The sequence below is a fragment of the Heloderma suspectum genome, chromosome 4, assembly GCF_057233095.1.
Source record: "Heloderma suspectum isolate Gila_16-S chromosome 4, 16-S_ref, whole genome shotgun sequence".
In the NCBI taxonomy this organism is placed as follows: domain Eukaryota; kingdom Metazoa; phylum Chordata; class Lepidosauria; order Squamata; family Helodermatidae; genus Heloderma; species Heloderma suspectum.
The window spans coordinates 71451636-71470173 of NC_139461.1; the positions used below are offsets into that span (position 1 = coordinate 71451636).

Sequence of the window (18538 nt, forward strand, 5' to 3'; positions counted from 1 at the left end):
ATGCCCTTCCATATGACCTCTCATTAAACAATACCAGAAAAGTTGGGGTGAGCAGACATACTCAGGTATTGTTTTTCTTGGGCCTTACACGGAGTTGCATCTCAATCCTGAACATTTATATTGTAACAATGTACCATCAAAGGCCCTGTTCCAGAGAATGCAACATGCATTCTAGAATCTGTTTCTACAGATCTAGAAACAGATTTCTGTATACAGTGCAGCTCTGCCAGGTGTGCAAAAGCCAGCTGTGCGAGGAAAAAGTTAGCTATCACACCCTCCTATCTGTGAATAGGAAATGGCAGCAGGAACTAAGAATCTCTTGCAGTTCTTGAGAAACCTTGTCACATTTCTTTCTGTCTCTCAACCTACGTATCCTAAAGTTTGCATACATGAACTTGCTCTTCCTTTGTTCTCGAGGAGGGCCATGGCCAGCAGCAAACTGTTCAGAACGTTGTTGGTTCTGTTCTAAAACTGCTTCTGATTGGCTCCATTAACTCTGAGCAGATCTGAACCTTCCATATAGATTGGGGGAGGGGACTTGTGGCCCTCCAGATGTTTTGGCCTACAACTCTATCATACCTCACCACTGTCTAGGGTTAATGCGAGTTGTAGGCCAAAACATCCAGAGGGCCACAAGTTGCCCGCCCCTGATATATATACAAAGATAGATAGAGGGAAATAAGTTTGTATAAACTTCCTCAAGCACAATTTAGCTTCAATATTCTCCTTGTGGTAATGGGCTTGCAACTCAGACCAGCCTACCCACCCCTAGAATCTCCTGGATTGTTGTCTTTTCTTTATGCTTGGCCCCTGTATTCTCAGCAGCTAGCTAAGTAGGGTAGAGTTCCCAATCTGAATCTGGATGCTCTGATCCCTATTCTTTAGATAACAGGATCTTCTAGAGCAGCCTCCCCCAACCTAGTGCCCTTGAGAGGTATTGGGACTGCAACTGGGATGCTAGCTGGGAATAATACAATCCAACACTATATGGATTGTTGGACCAGGTTGGAGAAGGCTGTTCTAGAGACTTCAAGGGAAGGCTGAAGGAAGGAAAAAACCCTTGAAAAATGAAATCAGTACATATAACGTACATTCAACGAATCTTATGAGATTTCCAGCCAGCTCTAATGGTCTTCTTACGATCAATTATCCAATCATTATAAGATTTGTTTTCCCATCTCAAAACTATATTAAAGGATAATACTTTACTTACCAAGTATCTCTTTTGCAGCCAAAAAGGAAATAAAAACGTAATTAATTAAGATGAAATTCTTTATTTCTTTAAAAAAGTGCCGAAGGTGGAAGGGAAATTCTACCTATTGCAGTTAATATTCTGTTCTTACAGGCAAACAGTCATGGCTGCCAAGTAGCCCTGTTGTGTGTTAACATCACTAGTTATGCATCTAGAGTTATTCAACTCTATCTCTATAAGATCAGAACAGTTGTTATATTTTGTCATAATTGCTAGTTGATCCTTATATCAAGAAAACTGAATGGTAACCAATTTAGAGGTTGCTAATATTTCTTTAATGCTACCAGTCACAATATTCACCTTCTTCAAATTCAGATGGTATAGCATAGAATTTGAAACATACATATGCAATCTGATAATTGGTTTTAAATAGCTGGGTATTTAACAATAGATGCCCTTTTGCTAATTCTGGATTTGAATACAAAGCCTCCAATATTTGTTACAAAATATTTAGGAACTGGAGGTTGATGCATGAATGTAGAAAAGTTTCATGATGAATCTGTAACAGGCAATGATACACAAGGGCCAGGATCTCAAGAACTATTGAACCAGTTCCAGATGACCAGGAACACAGAAAGCTGCCTTATATTTGAGTCAGATCATTGGTCCATCTAGCTCAGTATTGTCAACACTGACTGGCAGCTCTCCAGGGATTCAGGCAGGAATCTTTCCTAGCCCTACCTAGAGATGCCAGAGATAGAACCTGGGACCTTCTGCATGCAAAGCAGGTGCTCCACCACTGAGCCATTGCCCCTCTCCATGAGGCCTTAGCCTTGTGTTCCTTGAACAGCCCTTTCCCCATGTACCTAAGGCAAGCATCCTTTAATTCTCCATGGAGTTATGCGGTACAGTGAACTGCACTGGAAACTCTGTTGAGTTTCAACAGCAGTTTGTGAAATCCCATGGCAGTCTGTCATTCAAAGAAAAAAAATTTAAACTCCACACCCATCCCGACTAGATGTGCACAAGCCCTTGGCTCTGCCTAAAGTAGCATCTTGAATTCCAGCCATAATATATGATATAACAAATATAAATAAACAAAATGTTAACATTTAAAACATTTTGGTTGGCTATCAATGGAAACTGTTATTGAAAATATACTTGGAATGATGTAGTTCTCAGATAACCATGAAGTAATTAATAAAATCTGAAGAGCACTTTGTAGCCTCTCTGACAGCTATAGTATTTAAAGCATAATCTAGCTCCGTACCTAAAAGGAATTACTGTATGTTTCAATATGAAAATAACAAGCCAGAAGTTCACTGAAGGTTTTAATATTAGCATAAAAGGTGTGAAATATAAGAATACAGATTACCAGGGGAATTCATCTCCAAGCCAGAGAGGTAATTGTTCTCTTAGGGTTTGCACTATCATATTACATTGGTGTAAAACAGGGAGTTAAACTTATGTTGATTGCTTACTGCATTTATTAAATGGAATTTAACAATGTTTGAACATAATATTTACCACTTTGCACCCACTTATGCTGGTAGAGGCACTTGCACTGGTAAACATCATGTTTAACCCAGTGTATGATGCCAGTGCATATGCGGGCATAGCTCTACAAAAGATTGTTGTCCTGACTAAAGTGATTGCTGCAGGGGAAAGAGGACTTTGCTTACATGAAGTCTACCATTAAAACTGGTTGTAAATACCCCTTTGCTTGGATGCCCGCCTAGAGCTGTTTCTCATGATACAGTTTATCTTCCATTACTTTAAGAATAAAAATCACTCTAGTAAGAAGATATTCTCAAAGACTTCATATAGCATACCTGTTCCCCTTTGCTAATTTAAGTCAGCTGCATTGTATATGATGCTCTCTCTACAACTTGTGCATTTTTATTTCTGTATCATTATATTCAAATTTGCTTTCAATTTCTCTAAAAGGTAAAGTGAAAATAAACTAGCAAATAGTCACACTGTCATTCCTAGGCACATGGAGTTGCGCTTAAGGAAGGAGCAACTGCCCTAGGATTAGAAAAGACCAGATCGTTCATCTGATAAAAATACAAAAAATAATGCTTAATTACCTTTCACTGCTCATCACCAGTATGTTTTCTTGTACTGAACAACAACTGAAACATATTGGCTCTAATCCAGCTAAAATTAGTTGTGATTAAGACTGTAATTCTCTGCACACTATATCCAACAAGTAAACATAAATAAAATGAGACTGCACATGCCATTGAAACAATGGGACTTGAATCAGTCATAAATAATTTCTTCATGATTTTAATGAGGTATGATAACAACTAACTTTAGAGGATTGGGGTCATTGCCCCCCATATAAAGGCATAGGTAAAGAAGATGTAGACAGAAGCCTTTTGACTGGATTTATCCCAGATTCTAGATAATGCACAGAAGAATTTCATGGTCCACTTTAATTTCACCTTTATTCTTTCTCCTTCTCGGATTTTTTTCATGTGGATATATACTAAAACAAAAGCTCTTTTTCATAACATGGGGAGGTAACTGTGCTGGCAGCACTGGGGATTGGGGGTGGGGGGCAGCGGAGGAAATTGATTAAGGCTTGAATCCAACAGTGTCCTTCTGCCAGCAGAAAGGAAACTGCTGGTGGAGGTGAGTTCCCCTTCCACTGCAGTCCCCCAGGTCACAAAATTCACAAAATGATTCACAAAATCATTTGCTTTTGAGTTCAGCTGTCTGACTCCCTTGGCCTTTTCAACTTTTCAATAGCTTGCTTCTGCTTAAGTAGTCAGCTCTTTATTTTGTTTTGTTTATACTTCCAAGAAACCAGATGAACTGAGGTCCAGCATTTCAAACTAATATTCTTAGCAGGGAAAATTTATTTTCAAAGTAGAATTCTCAAGTAAGATGCTGTTTTGAAAAGCACTTAAGGTTATAGCACACTTCAGCTCTTCAACATAGCTTCTACTAAAATTTTCATCACAGACTTCCTTTTTATTACTGCACTATATTAATCAGCCTCAAAACAACAGCTTATTTCTTTAGAAATAAGTAACTATAGCACAGTATTTAATATTTGTGCGAGCTTCTTCATGCCAAAGCAGGCTAAGTGACTTCCAGCAGTGCAGCCAACCATGGCCAGTCATTATGGAATATAATATTCCTTGCGTTTACTACATCACACATGCAACAGTGACAAGTGTAAACACAGAACGATCAGCCACATGTAGAAAAAGTTTTGATATTAGGTAAATGAAACATTGGTAGTATCCAATGTTAGTCCTATGTTGAGTAGACCCTTTGAAATGAATGGGACTTGTCCCATTCATTTCAGTGGGTCTACTCTACATAGGATTAATATTGGACACTACTCATAGAACATAAAAATAAATCTCTGTAAGGAAGATAAGAACTACTTTAAGCTATTTACATAATGTGAAAAGTGGTTACTGTAAAAAACCCATTTAGCCTCCCCTAATCTGCTGCCTTCCTGATACGCTGGATTACAAAAAAAGTTACCTGCACACAGAATCCAACACTGCCACTGTACCTCTGTTCATTCTGCTGCACCCGTTGGACCAACCGCTAACGCTTCCTAAAGCAACCCTGGAAACAAGCGGAAACATTAGTTTCTGGAATGAATCAGATCACTGGAGCTCCCTCCTGTGAGTTCTGCTGACCTGCCCCATTCCAGAAACGAAGGCTCCCACTTGTTTCCAATTGCTTCAGGAGTTGCTAGCTTCCCGTTACACTAGCAGTGTTCCGCCAGAGTGGGGATAGCTTTGGATACTGCCCAGTGTATATTACGAGAGAAGCGTTCGAGCCAGGCCTTTGCCCTGACATGCTAGCTTTCTATGTGAATAGAATGTTTTGTATGGAGACGCATTCTGTTATGCGAGTCCCCACATGCAGTCTGAAGTGGTACACCCAGACAAAAGTTTACCACCTGAATTGCCTGAAATGCTTTAGTTGATAAAAGGTGTTTTGGGGGGGTGGCGGTAGGGGGGAGAGTTACACCTAGGCTTTTTTTCTAATGGGCCAACACCTGTGCTTTTTACTTTTAGTTCTGAATAGGCACTCCTGGGACTGGCTCAGGATTTTTCCAGGTTTCCAAGAAAAACTTCCAGAAAAATCCCAAGCCAGTCTAAAGACTTGGAAAGAATGTCACCCATTTCTGCCACCCTCCCCCACTCTACAAAACAACCCCTACTGCCTCTTTGCCCAGAGTAAATGACAGGGTGTAGCAGACTATGATAGCTAGATTTCTGAGCAAGTTAAGGGCTTGTAAAATTCGTCTCTCCTTTTGGGGTAGGTTTTTGACCCCCCAAAGTTCTTCTCTAAACCTAAGAAATTGGCTGGCACCTCTAGTTCTTAATACATATGTGGACCACTTTGGCAAGCCTGGAGAACCTCTATATTGTGGACAATGTTCTTGAGTGTAGATCTGCTTCTACACTGTCCAGTTTTTGATAATTGTCAGCAAAACAATGCAGAGATTTCAAAGTAGCAGTAGCAGCCAGCTGCTCTGCGTATACCTTGCCAGCCTTCTCCAACCTAGTGCCCTGCAACTGGCCAAAGGTCAGGGATGATGGAAGTTGTAGTCCAAAGCATCTGAAGGGTATGAGGTAATGGAAGGCTGCCTTAAGGCATTTCCAGACATCAGCTTCTGTATGGACTATATCTCCATACAGAAGTGAAATACGGTGTACCGTTCGGAGCTACAATTTCTGGGGAAGTTCCTACCCACTCTCCTTCCCCTGCCCCTACACAATCCTACTTGCACACCTGAAACAGCAGCAATTAGAATGGGAATTGCTGCAGTTAGTCTCTAGCATTCCATTATCTGACATGCTGAATTAGTATGCCAGTCACCTTTCACAAACCGCTATCCTCCCAGAAAGCAGATATCTGGAAGTGCCCTTAAAACCCCTGTCCTGCACATGGAGCACCTGTGAAAACCCCCTATATTCTACTGTAGCTCAACAGTGCCCTATAGAGTGTCTGGTAAGCTGGCACCATGTGGGATGCCTGAATAGTCTTATGTGACCTTTTTATTCTCCAATATATATTCCAAAATTTAAGCTCTTTTCTTAGAATAGACTAACTGGTTCAAACGGCTGGGTGTCATTAAGAAGGTGGGTCCAGCTACTAAGTAATTTTCTGATTTGCTAGCTAAACCACTGACATCAGAAAGGGAGGCTATCGGATGACTCAATAAAACAACCATCAGTCTCTGCTAAGGGGCCAGCTTTTACTGAATTCAGATTCCCATAAGTGTAAGAGCTCCCTCTCTCTTCTAGAGCCTTCTTTATACAATCTAACTAGAGGCCAAGATGCTCTCTCTCAGACCATCCTCTCTACAATGAGCTCTGCAGATGTTCTGGAACCTAAGACCCTATTCAAGTAGGTAGTATGTAACATATAGCTAAGTTAGATTGACTTTTGGGTTTTATTTGGAATTCTATATGTGTGGTTGTTGGCATTTCCTTCTTTTGCCTCCCCCATAGACTCCTTTTTATACTTGGGCATTTGGGTGCATTGTTTAAAAAGGGAATTCTCACTAAACACTTCCCAACATGAAGAACTGGACAGTTACAAAACTGCCATTTGTCTTTTTAGGATTTAGCACAGGCTATTGCATTTTGTAATTCATAACCTTAATTCCACTTTGTATTTCAGCCACTTTGTATGAGCTGAATTATATCCTTTAGACAACCTAAATGTAAAGATAGCCAGAATGGTTAGATGAATAATTTGAAAAATACTTAATGTTGGATAAATAAAGTTAGTTTTTTTTAGGCTAAAATCCTATACATATATAGTATTTTATATAGGGAGTATATCCAACTGAACTCAATGGGACTTACTTATGAGTAGATGTGTATAGGACTGCATTGTTAACTTGCTTTATTTTTTTAGATATTTAACAGTTTTACTGGTCAAAATAGAGCTGACTCAAATTAAGCTCTTGCCTCCTGCTAAATTTAGGACTTTCTAAACTGAAATTTAGAGTAATCATTCCAGAATGTGAGAATATGAAGCTTATGTAATTTTTTAAAGGAGCAATCCTATGGCTGCTAGTCAGCGGCTAGACGGCCGTAGGATACGTCAGTTCCCGGGGAACTGACCTTCCCCACTTCCTGCGCTGCCTCGCAGGCAGCTCGGAGCGGCCCTGGGCCTGCACTCAGAAGAGGAGCGCAGAGCAGCGAAAATGGGGCATTCTGGGGTGGGGAAGGCAGAAATACAGGTACGACACATCCTATGTGTCGTCCGGCAGCAGCTTCCCCCACTCCATCTTTCTGCGGCTAGACAGCCAAAATCGGCTGTCTAGCTGCAAATGCAGGGTGGCTGAAGTGCAGAGCGGACGATCCCCTCTGCGCTTCTCCTGCCCTGCATTGGACAGGCAGTCACCTCTGAGTTTGGAGGCAGCTGTCTATATCCCCATAGGGTTGCGCCCTCCATGTCTGTAATTTAATTCAAGCATTTACTTTTTAAAAAAAACTTGTTTAAAATTTACTTTAGTTTCCACATGTCCCGCTTGACATTTCAGTAATGTAAAGGTGAGTATGCATGAGTAAATTCACACCGCAATTGGACAGCTGAATAAGTAGCATTATTTCTTGAAACCTCCCATAAAACAGTTCATAGATAATTATGAAGAGGTCTTCCTCTTGCCCTCAAACCAGGTTCATCTAGAACAAAGGCTATTATCTTCAGAGCACACAGATACTTACACAATATGAGCCAAGTTTAGAGGTTTTTCAGGCTGGTCAGGGAACATTGGGTGCAAAGGTTCACGGCTGGAAGCACAGCTTAAAGACTTGCTAAGTGCATTAGTTAGCTTCTTAGCAGGTGATTTCTGGGAGGAACAAGGAAGGTAAAGGTAATTTGGACAGGTGAGGTTTAAACTGTTGTTGCTACCACAGAAGTATGGGAAACAAAACAGTGCTCTACTAGTTATTGACATACCTTTCACCCACAAGGCCCCACTGTATCACCTGTTGAGTTGCACCCTCTTAATTCTGTTAAATATCTTTAAAGAGGGATTAACCTCACAGGGTCAGGGGAGATCCTGCATTTAAATGTATGCAGAATCTCTAAGTTCATCTTTCATCTCTCCCCAAAGCAAGAAGAGTGGAGCAGGGTGCAAGGGAACCATGTATCCTCCACTGTGAGAATCCCAGTGAAAACAACAATAACAACAACAACAGAATAGCTGTTAATGACAAAGTCAGATCTGGGAGCGAGCAAAAAATCCATGTCTACCATAGAACCGTTAGGAAAAGATGTGTGCACATATTTTTTTTGGTGATCTGTGAATTGGCCTTCATTCAAACACCCTATATCCTACAGTCCAACATCCATTTCCAAGAAGTGAGACTTTAGAGGCCATTACTGGAATCAGAACTACTGAATGATCTACTAACTGGCATTGCTAATCTAGCAGTCACAGTTTTCCTGTCCTCAATGTTTGTCTATTCCATGTGAATACAACATCAGAGGCATCAACTTTCATATGCAATACTGTTTGTACTAAAATAGTTTCATTTGCATTCAGTGTCCTTATTGCACTTCACTCTTTTCTAACAATGCAGCTGAGATTATCTCAGGTTGTGAAACCCAGAGGCAACAAGGCTCCATTTTGAAAATCTACTCTCTCTCACAGCCTAATCCACAGTCTAATTAACCTGCAGTTTTTGGACAAATGGTTGAAAGTAAGTCTAACCAATTTAATGGAATTTGTTGCTAAGAAAAAGTGCACAGATTTACATCATATATCAGCTTATATCCAACAAATTTGGATCAACTTAGTTGTGGCTTGTGCTGGCCATCCACTAGATCACTGATATAATTTGATTTCCTTGTGGAAAACAGGACAAGCTCATATATGTTTCAGATGAGTGGAAAACAAAGTTCATAGTGTTAGGTATTACCTCACAGAATTGTTGAATATATAACATGTCTACATTTGTATTGATGTCATACTAACATATTTAATAAAGAACTGAATGGTACATCAGTATCTTTCATAGTTCTTTTTAGATCTTGTCTCCATTTATATGACACAGTTCTTTTTAGATATAGATCTATTATCACATCAAGCAGAGAACATGAGAAAAAAGCCAACATATTTGACTATGTCCTACAAAAATGAACAACTTACTGTGGAAATAGTTTTATATTCCAAGACCCGCCTGCAGCTGTCCTGACATCCAGTATAGTATTAACATGTTGGACTGCTCAAATCCACACTGAGGATAGCCACACTGTTCAGTTCTTCCCATTTTTCATCTCAGAACTGACTGGGAACATGGACCACAACTGAGCCTTCTCCATTACAGAGACGCTTAGCTAACTGGCAAAGTTAGTTTCCTATATGTGGTTTTAAGGGAAACAATTCGGTCAGTTCCAATTCCCATCCTTGGGGGTTTCTCTCTCTGACTGGTGGAGTTCAAACAGTCTGCAGCAATTCATGAACCTTCCCTTACCCATGACGTGTATTCTTTCATTTGGTGCTGGTTGCTATGGGAACCACTGGCATGTCCCCTCCAGAAGCAATCTTGACAGAGCTGGTAATTGTGACACTGCTGGCATCGATAGCGGAATCCCATCATGCTCTCGCTATGACAGTAGGAACACTCAACAGGGTGGAAGACTACAGGGGAGATAAATTTACGAACAAAACAAAAGAAATAATCACTACCAGCATTAAAACTGGAGCCACTAGCAGGTCTTGGAAACGTCCCTTTGTGTGGGGTGATTTTCAACATCAAATTTTACTCTTAAATTGTCTGAAATGTAAGTGTAAAAGCTTCACAATTTTCTCCCAAGACAAAGAGTCATCTGCTACTGTGTAAGAGAAAACCTCTTGTAGCATGGTAAGATTTTGGGAGCGGTGAAACATTATTAGAGTTACACCATTTATAACTTACAGCCCATTCCCATGTAGAATTAGGCATGCCTAAGCTCACTGCAATCACACCGCAGGCTCACAAAAGATTGCACTTTAAAAAATCAGAAACATAGCAACAGGGCCTAGAGTGAATAAGCCACTCTTTTTTTCAATGACAAGGTGGCTATAACTTTTATTAAAAAGATATAATTATTGTGACCCACATTGTTATTCTAGTTGCCACTCATGCTTTAACTACATACCATTCTCAACATTTGCCAGTCGATGCAGAAGCGGTAACCAGACCAGACACTGTGGTGGAGGATCAGACATAAGAGTATCCAAGAAAGCATTCAGTGTGACTTTTTTCTGTTTGTATGAACAAAGTAGAAACAATTCAGTATGATAACTTAAAAAAGGAGATTTTACTTTTCTCAGGGGGGAAAACACATGCATGTGGGTGAAAAAATGAAGCCGATAAATTATATCTTAAACCTTCAGCTTATGAAAGAATTATACTGCTTATATGAATTATACTTCAGCTATAAGAATTACACTTACATTGGGTTTTACAGATTGGTGATATTGTTTTAGGGAAGTATAAAATCCAGCAGTCCAATCAGCACTAGTGTTTCAACTATATTCAGTGCCCATAGCTCAATGGTAAACACATATTTTGCACTTACAAGGGATCTCAAGTAGCACAGCTACAAAAGAACACTCCGTAACCTGGAAAGCTATTGTCAGTTAGGAGGAGACAGTATTAGACTAGATGGACCAACGGTCTGATTGAATATAAGGCAGCTTTAAAGTTCACACAGGTTTACAAACAGAACAAAAAAGTTATCCTAGCCTAACAGAATAAAACGTTTAGTAACTAAGCTTCCATTATGTTATCACAACACTACGAGCTGCCTCTTGGCGTATCATGGCAATATCCCCCCACCCCCATCAACAACTGAGTTGAATGGCCCTTGGCAGAGCACCCTCTCTGACCTCCTTTGCACTTGTGGGGTATATTATTTGGGAAGAAGGGAGCTCAAGAAGAGCTGCTGCTTTGTCCTAATAAGCCTGGCCCTCTCCATGGTTTAAGGAGAAGTTTAGGGGTATGCTATTTTATTTCTCTGTGTAAGGAGATCTCTCCACAGTGGAAGCTGGTGGCTCCTATTTCAGTGGGACATTGAACCTGCCTTGGGTTTCAGTCAGAACTCTAAATGAGCTATCCAAGGTGCTGAACCCATTGTGGGGCAGGGTTCAGCACTTTAGACAGCTCCTTTAGAGTTCTGACTGACTCTGACTGAAACCAGGGTAGATTCACTGCACCACTGAAATAGGAACCACCAGGCTCCACTGTCTCTGCATGCTCATATGGGGAACAAATGGTAGATGCTGAAATCAGGTCATAAAGGAGGTGGCTCAAAAGGTAGAGAATTTAGGGGAAGGGTTCTGAGTGCCAAAGGCTTGAGAAACTCAAGCCCCAAGTACTGGTCACCTCTATAAAGATAATGCTGTGGCCTCTCTGAATCTGATAATGTGTCAGAAGTCCCATTTGCCTTTGTATCTAAATTCCTTGATATCATAAACCATATTTATGTAAGAGCAGTGGGAAACTAAGATGTCTCAGGGCCAGACTAGACATGCTGTGGAAGCAGTTTCCCACAAGTTTTTTTAAAAAGTGGTGATTTGGTTGTTGTTGTTTTTTACTAAAATGTAGCTGCATGGAGATGCCAATTTGCTTGGAGCAGCAGCAAGGGGTACGCAGTGGAGGCTGGTGGCTCCGATGTCAGTGGGGCAGTGAATCCGCTCCGGGTTTCATTCAGAACTCTAAAGGAGCTATCCAAGGTGCTTCTTTAGAGTTCTGACTGGTTCTGATGGAAGCTGATTCACCGCCCCACTGACATGGAGCCACCAGCCTCCACTGGGAGTAGGAACACTTAATTCTTTTCCTACCAGCAGTTTTTCTGATCAGAATCACCCTCCCAGAGCTGTTTTTCTCCCTCACAGGGAAAAAGACACAAGGACCCCTACTGCTGCTCTGATCAAATTTGCAGCACCCCTTGGCTACATTTTAGTTTTTTTTAAAACACACATTGGGAGACTGTTTACATATCTCGCATGGTACATCTGGCTTGCCCTTAACAGAAAGCCAATATGAATGCAGTTCTCTTCTGGTTTGCAATTGCAAAAGTATCCAATATTTAATTTAAAAATAAATTAAAATGCCATCAAATGTTGGAACTAAATGTCATTACGGGATGGATGAAAAGAAGGTGTTGAACGATGCCTGTTTATCTACCTGTTGAGAAAAACAGGATTTTGCTGACTGCTCCGTATAACCAAAAGAAGGACCTTCGAAGACTGCAGTGGGCAGTTTAAGGACTTCTCGCAGAAACATGTCATATCTTCCATAAACCATTATACCGCTGGTGTCTGAAATCATTGAGAAGATATCTGACAGAATAAAAAAAGAAAGATGGGGAAAATAGAATTTTTTTTTTATACAAGCCATGAGTTTCAAATCTAACAGGGTTTGAGCTGAACTAATTACTTTAGATATTGGGTGGCATCCAATGCAAGTCTAACTTAAGTCCCATTCATTTCAATGGATCTACTCTAAGTAGGACTAACATTGGCTCTAACTCTCCTATCTACCTACCTATCTAGAGTTGGATAATCCTAAAAGTAGTTAGCAAGCAAGCATTCAAGTTCCCCAGAAATCTTTAGGCAGGATGTTAAACAAATTAGTGGGGAGAGCAAGAGTTGCCCTGGACATGGCAAAAAGCCCAGGTCTGCTCATTTTAATATTTCCAAAGGGAGAGTATCTAGCAGTGTTTCTTTCTCCTAGTATCGTTTGGTCCAATTCTAAGTCTATTTTGCACCAAGTCATGTTTAACCTAATTAAGGGTTCCATCCTATACTCGCTTACTTGGGAGTATGTCCCATTGAAATCAGTGAGACTTACTTCTGAGTAGATATGAGTAGGATTGCACTGTCACTCTGCATAATTCTTTCACTCTTGGCTTTTTTTCCTATATACCCCGGAATATATTTTTCTCTCCCTACCCCATCTTCTATTCTTTAACATCCAACCTTAAGAAGATTTCTGAGGAACATAAAAGCTAGCTCACTAGTTTGTGACGTTTTAGTAGGTACTAATAAAAGTAATATTTTACTATTACATTTGTATTTTTCTAATGGAGCAACTTGTGTCCAACTACATTTTTAGTTTATTTTTCTATATAATCTTTAATATTGCATGTATGTTTCATTTTAGTCCAACTAACACAGACAAAAAGAATGCAAATGGAAGACAACTTTAAGATTCTATGCTAACCTGACCCCATGCTTGGTAGATTTCTGGGGGTAATTCTTTTCTAGCTGGATAAAAGACAGATGTAAATCAGAAGACAGTAATTTAGTCTGATAAAATTGATCCAAGGTAGAAAATCTGAACTTCTTGTCCTAGAGCAAATTTCTGCTTCAAATGTAGATCTGGGAACTAAGTGCATATGTATATAGAGGGTGCCACGTGATGGAGTGAGCTCCCGTCTTCAGTCCCAGCTCCTGCCAACCTAGCAGTTCGAAAGCAAGAAATTGCAAGTAGATAAATAGGTACCGCCTCAGCGGGAAAGGTAACAGCGTTCCGTGCACCTTGGTGTTCAGTCATGCTGGCCACATGACCACGGAAGCATCTTCGGACAGCGCTGGCTCTTCAGCTTAGAAATGGAGATGAGCACCACACCCTAGAGTCGGACATGACTGGTTGGGGACACCTTTTTATGCATTATATAGGGTGCTTTCTCATCTGACATTTAAGTTGTTTTTGTGCCTCTCTTGGGCGATTTGTTAGCATCTGTGAATGTGTTTATTATGACCAATATTGGTTTTAACTATGGCTACAACCTGGGGGGTGTCTCCATGAGGGATTTAATCAAAGCTGGGTGTTTGGAGGTTGTTAGGGATACATGACGTCGTGGTCATCCAGCAGCCACCCTGGAACTTATCAGGAAAAACCAGATTTCCTGAGACTGCTTGATTTCTGATTCTTTTCCTTAAGTCGGGTTCTCTGCGGTATAGCTGTTGTGTGCCCCAACCCCTGCATTTACTCGGGTATGCTAGCCCTGCCCAAGGGTGTGCCTTTCACCATGACCCCAGTCAAGGCGTGTTCCCTGTCCCTGTCTTTCTCAGCACAAACATATGTGTGTCTACTCAGAAGTAACTCCCATTGTGGTCAATGAGGCTTGTTCCCGAAATGTGCACTGAGATTCCCATGAATTGAAATAACTCATTTAGAGAGCCTTAATTTCAAAGCTTCAAAGCGTCGATTGATCGTAGCAAGGCAGCTAGAACACTGTGTTCTGGAAAGGATTGTTTATTTAAGGAAGTAAGGGAGGGGGAGAGAGAGAGAGAGAGAGAGAAGGAGATTGTTCCTGTCCCCCTGTGTTTCCCAACATAAACCAATTAGTGTCTACTCAGAAGTAACTCCCATTGTGGTCAATGAGGCTTGTCCCCTGAATGAAGGGGAGCCTCTCTTATTCTCAAAGGAGAAAGCGGCGAGGGTTTTTTTTTTCTCTTATTGGTTGACCAGCCCCTGCCCGTCAGATAACATTCACTCCACGCACACCCCACCTGGAAGTATGTTCTGTGAAGCAGCTTTTACTGGTGCGATACACTTGCTTGTGGAGCCCTGATTGGGGCAAAGCCAGCTCCTTAAAAAATCTAGGTAAGCCATGATTCGCTTCTCCTTCCATCTCCTTCTGTTGTTGTGGAGACACCCTCCTGCCAGTTAATGAGGCTTTACTTGACTAATCTATCTATTAAATTTGTATATTTCCCAAAGGTTTTGCTAACTGTGTTCCTCCTTTTGCTTTCTTACTTAGAGAAAGAGCACTTCTATAAAATTTTTAACAAATGCTTTACAGATGTTAAATATGTAAAAAAACACAGCCCCACACAAAACAAGAACAAGCCAAATGCAAAAATGGGGAAAATGCTTTTGGTATTTTTAGGTATTTTAGCTCTTATCAAATGAGGATCTGGTTCCCAATGCAATGGTGCCATATTGCACTAGCAGAGGGATATTTGTACTTTCTCTATCCTATGCCCATCTCTGTCAGTTCAGTTGCTGTTTGGGTCTAGAACTCTGCAGAACAAAAGGCAGCTATTGCTTGGGAGGGGGGAACACTTTGGGTCAAAACATGTTTCATTTTCACATTTATGAAATATTATTTAAAAAAGTGAGAAAAAGGCAAATTATGCTTTGTGCAGGACACTGTGCATTTGACGGTCCATAAGAGGATCTTCTTGGTAACAGAACTCTGAAAAGAAACCACACACGTCTGCCTCCAGATGAGCAGACATCAAAACGATGAGTATTTTCTCTTGAGACTCTATGCAAACCATGAACGGGCTTCTGCAAGCACCTGCCTGCTGATTTTGATTCATTTTGCTATTAGCAAAACCAAATGCAGGTTCTATTTCCTATTGAAAGCAATCATTAATAAAATACATATAATGGTGCAAAAAGACTTACATCTTAATTTATCCATGATTTTTCCTCCACAAAGTGTTGCCAAAGCCATTTTGACAGCAAACACAGAAATTTTTCCATGTCCTTCTCTATACAGTAAGAAAAAAAACACATCAGTAAGACTAGATTTTGCACTGTTGTTGAATAATAATAGTAGACACATTCTTAGGCTTAGATATAAAATCCCATAATTAAAACAATTAAAGCATTTTTTTAAAGGATGAACATAATAAACCACAGCTGGTCACTTAGGGAAAGCCTCTCAGAATAATGACATCTTCAGGAGGTGCCAAAAGCAACACAATGCCTGCCTGACCTCCAAAGGCAGGGAATTCCACAGGAAGAGGGCCACTATGCTAAAGACTCTTCTCCTGGTAGATTCCAATCGGGCTATAGGTCCATGTGGAACCACCATGAGCAAGCCCTCTGATGACCTCAGTGACCAGACAGGTTGGTAAAGAAGGAGGCACTTTCTCAGGTATCCTGGTCCCAAGTTGTTTAGGGCTTTACTAATACCTTAAACCTGGCCCAGTAGTGAATAGGCAGCCAGTGCAGTTCCCTCAGCAAAAGAGTTACATGCTGAAAAGGGGCAGCTCCCAACAACAGCCAAGCTGCTGCATTCTGCACTAGCTCTGGCTTCTGGACAAGTCCTATGGGCAGCTCCACATAGAGCGCATTGCAGTAATCCAGTCTTGAAGTTACTAATGCCTATAGCACCATGGCCAAGCTATCCCCGTCCAGGAGAGGCCGTAGCTGGTGAACCAGCTGAAGTTGGTAAAAGGCACACTGAGCTGCTGTGGCCACTTGGGCCTCCAGAGACAATGATGGATCTAGGAGTACCCTCAGACTACAAACCTGAACTTTTAGGGGGAGTGCAACCCCATCTGATTAAATTCTATAGTTTAACATAGAAAGGGGAAATTTCTGATTAGAATTATAATTTCAAATTACTATAATTATTAACAAAACTAATTCTAGTAGAAAGGTCCTCTCTCTTGCAGCCACCCTCCTTGCCTCATTTGGCAGGGAACCTAGAAGAGGGCCCCAGAACTGAACAGAGGTCACAGTCCTTCTATATAAAAATCATCTCCTGGGTTAACCCGCTCTCAGCTTTCTTCATTCCAGCCAGCAGTATAATTTAGGATGGGGGAAGAGTCATTTTGTTGTTGCTCCTGTTAAACAACTGGGAGTGAGAATCCCTTGTCCACCTACTTGCAAATCAGCCAGAGATCTATCCATAGATCCTAATCTACCTTCTGCCTTCTCCTGCAGGAGATAATATGATGATTCACTGGGATGTTTTTAAAGCCATTATTAGATGCTATATTGCATTAATGGCAAAACAGCAGGAGCAGTATCCCATATTGCTGCTTCACCTCCCAGTGCAGGCACAAGCTCTGCCACCACATCAACACCCCCATTGCTGCTGCTGCCATGTCATCACCACCCACCCACTGGCACCACCTGCAGGCAGGTGGGTTCTTTGGAGAGGCGTGTGGGCCAGAGAAAGCAGCCAGCACAGTTCTGCAGACAGCCAGCCAAAATGCCTAGCTCTGATCAGTCTTTCCTCAGAAACAGGCATTCTGGGAGAGGTATCCCAGGAGATTGCCTATGCTGTGGTCCTGCTAGTGTGTGGGCAGTATTGGATACTGCCTCAGCAAAACATGTAGACATGTACACACACAGAGATTTTTTTTTTAGTTGAAAGGCTCACTAAATTAACCCAATCACTCCAGTTGTAAACTCATCTGGTGGAACTGAAAAAGGAATTGGGCATTTTAGAAGTCCAAATAGTTCACCTTTTGCCTCAGTAATTAGAGATAACCAATTCACTCTTGTCAGAAGTGGAGATAATTCTCAGTAATGGGAAAAATATTTTTTCAGGTTCAGAGACTTTATACAGGAAGCAAGTATTTTGTGGTCTAGAGATGGAATGGGGAACCTCTGGCCTACAGGTCAGATCCAGCCCATGCAGATTCCCCATAGCCCATAAGCGTCTTCAGCAGGCCCTGCCCCTTCTCCCTCCCTAACTCGTGGTTGCAAGGCATGTATCACCTCATTGATCAAACAATGACTTCAGAGAGGTATCTCTATGTGTGACTCGTTGAATGCCAACCTCACCACAGCACTGTGGTCCCTCCCAAGAACAGAGGCAGTCCAGCTGTCAATGCTAAAAGTGGAGGAATGGGACAATTGATGTTTCAGGACAAGTTTTAGGATGGACCACAAATGACCTTTAATTAAATTGCCAAAGAGATGCCTCTGGCAGTGAAAAGACAGGTCACTGTGATGTGCTGTGCTGTGAAGAAAAGACTTGTGTTGACCTTGTAAAAGCTAGACATCAACATGGGCTACCTTATGCTCAGCATCACCTTCTGCATAGGTAAATCTACAATGTGAGAAATCTTCCATGAAATTTTCCAAGTTCTGAACAAACAGTACATCAGCAATGTCATTAAAGTGAGGAATGAGAGTAGGGAGATCCAAGGTTTTCAAGAGCTTGCTATCTCTAGGGCGGCATGGGGTGGGGAGGATTGGGTTCTTTTCACATCTGAATTTTAGCCCCAGAAAAAAATGGACCAGAGTACTACAACCAAATATGTTTCCACAACATGGCTGTACAGGGTATGGTAGACACTACGGGATGGTTCATGGACATCTATGCAGGGGTGTCCAGGAGAAGCCACGACACTTTCATTTTCTGCATCTTTTCCCTGACACAAAAGCTGTCATTGGGCTGGCAGTTCATTGGGCCAGCAGTTCTAGTAAATAATGTTCTAGTGCATCCTCAAATCTTGGGTGACTAGGCATTGACTCTGCAAACCAAGCTCATGATGCCTTATCAATCACCAAGGATGGTCCTAGGCAAGAAATTGACCATAGTAGGGTGATGCTGCAATAGGAGAGATCCATTGGACATCTAAAACTGAGCTGC

At 41.3% G+C, this 18538-nt stretch overlaps 1 protein-coding gene across 12 annotated transcripts in view; it reads right to left on the minus strand.

The window, feature by feature from the left end:
- Nucleotides 1–18538, minus strand: part of DTNA (dystrobrevin alpha) — a 223494-nt gene that overhangs the window by 67233 nt on the left and 137723 nt on the right. For all 12 annotated transcript variants that reach the window (XM_084849615.1, XM_084849612.1, XM_084849616.1 and 9 more), the window contains exons 5-9: nt 15607–15692; nt 12370–12524; nt 10337–10442; nt 9670–9836; nt 7915–8039 (exon numbers count right to left, since the gene is read on the minus strand). In XM_084849615.1, the coding sequence (XP_084705741.1) occupies nt 7915–8039; nt 9670–9836; nt 10337–10442; nt 12370–12524; nt 15607–15692 (639 nt within the window). The remainder of the gene's footprint in view (nt 1–7914; nt 8040–9669; nt 9837–10336; nt 10443–12369; nt 12525–15606; nt 15693–18538) is intronic.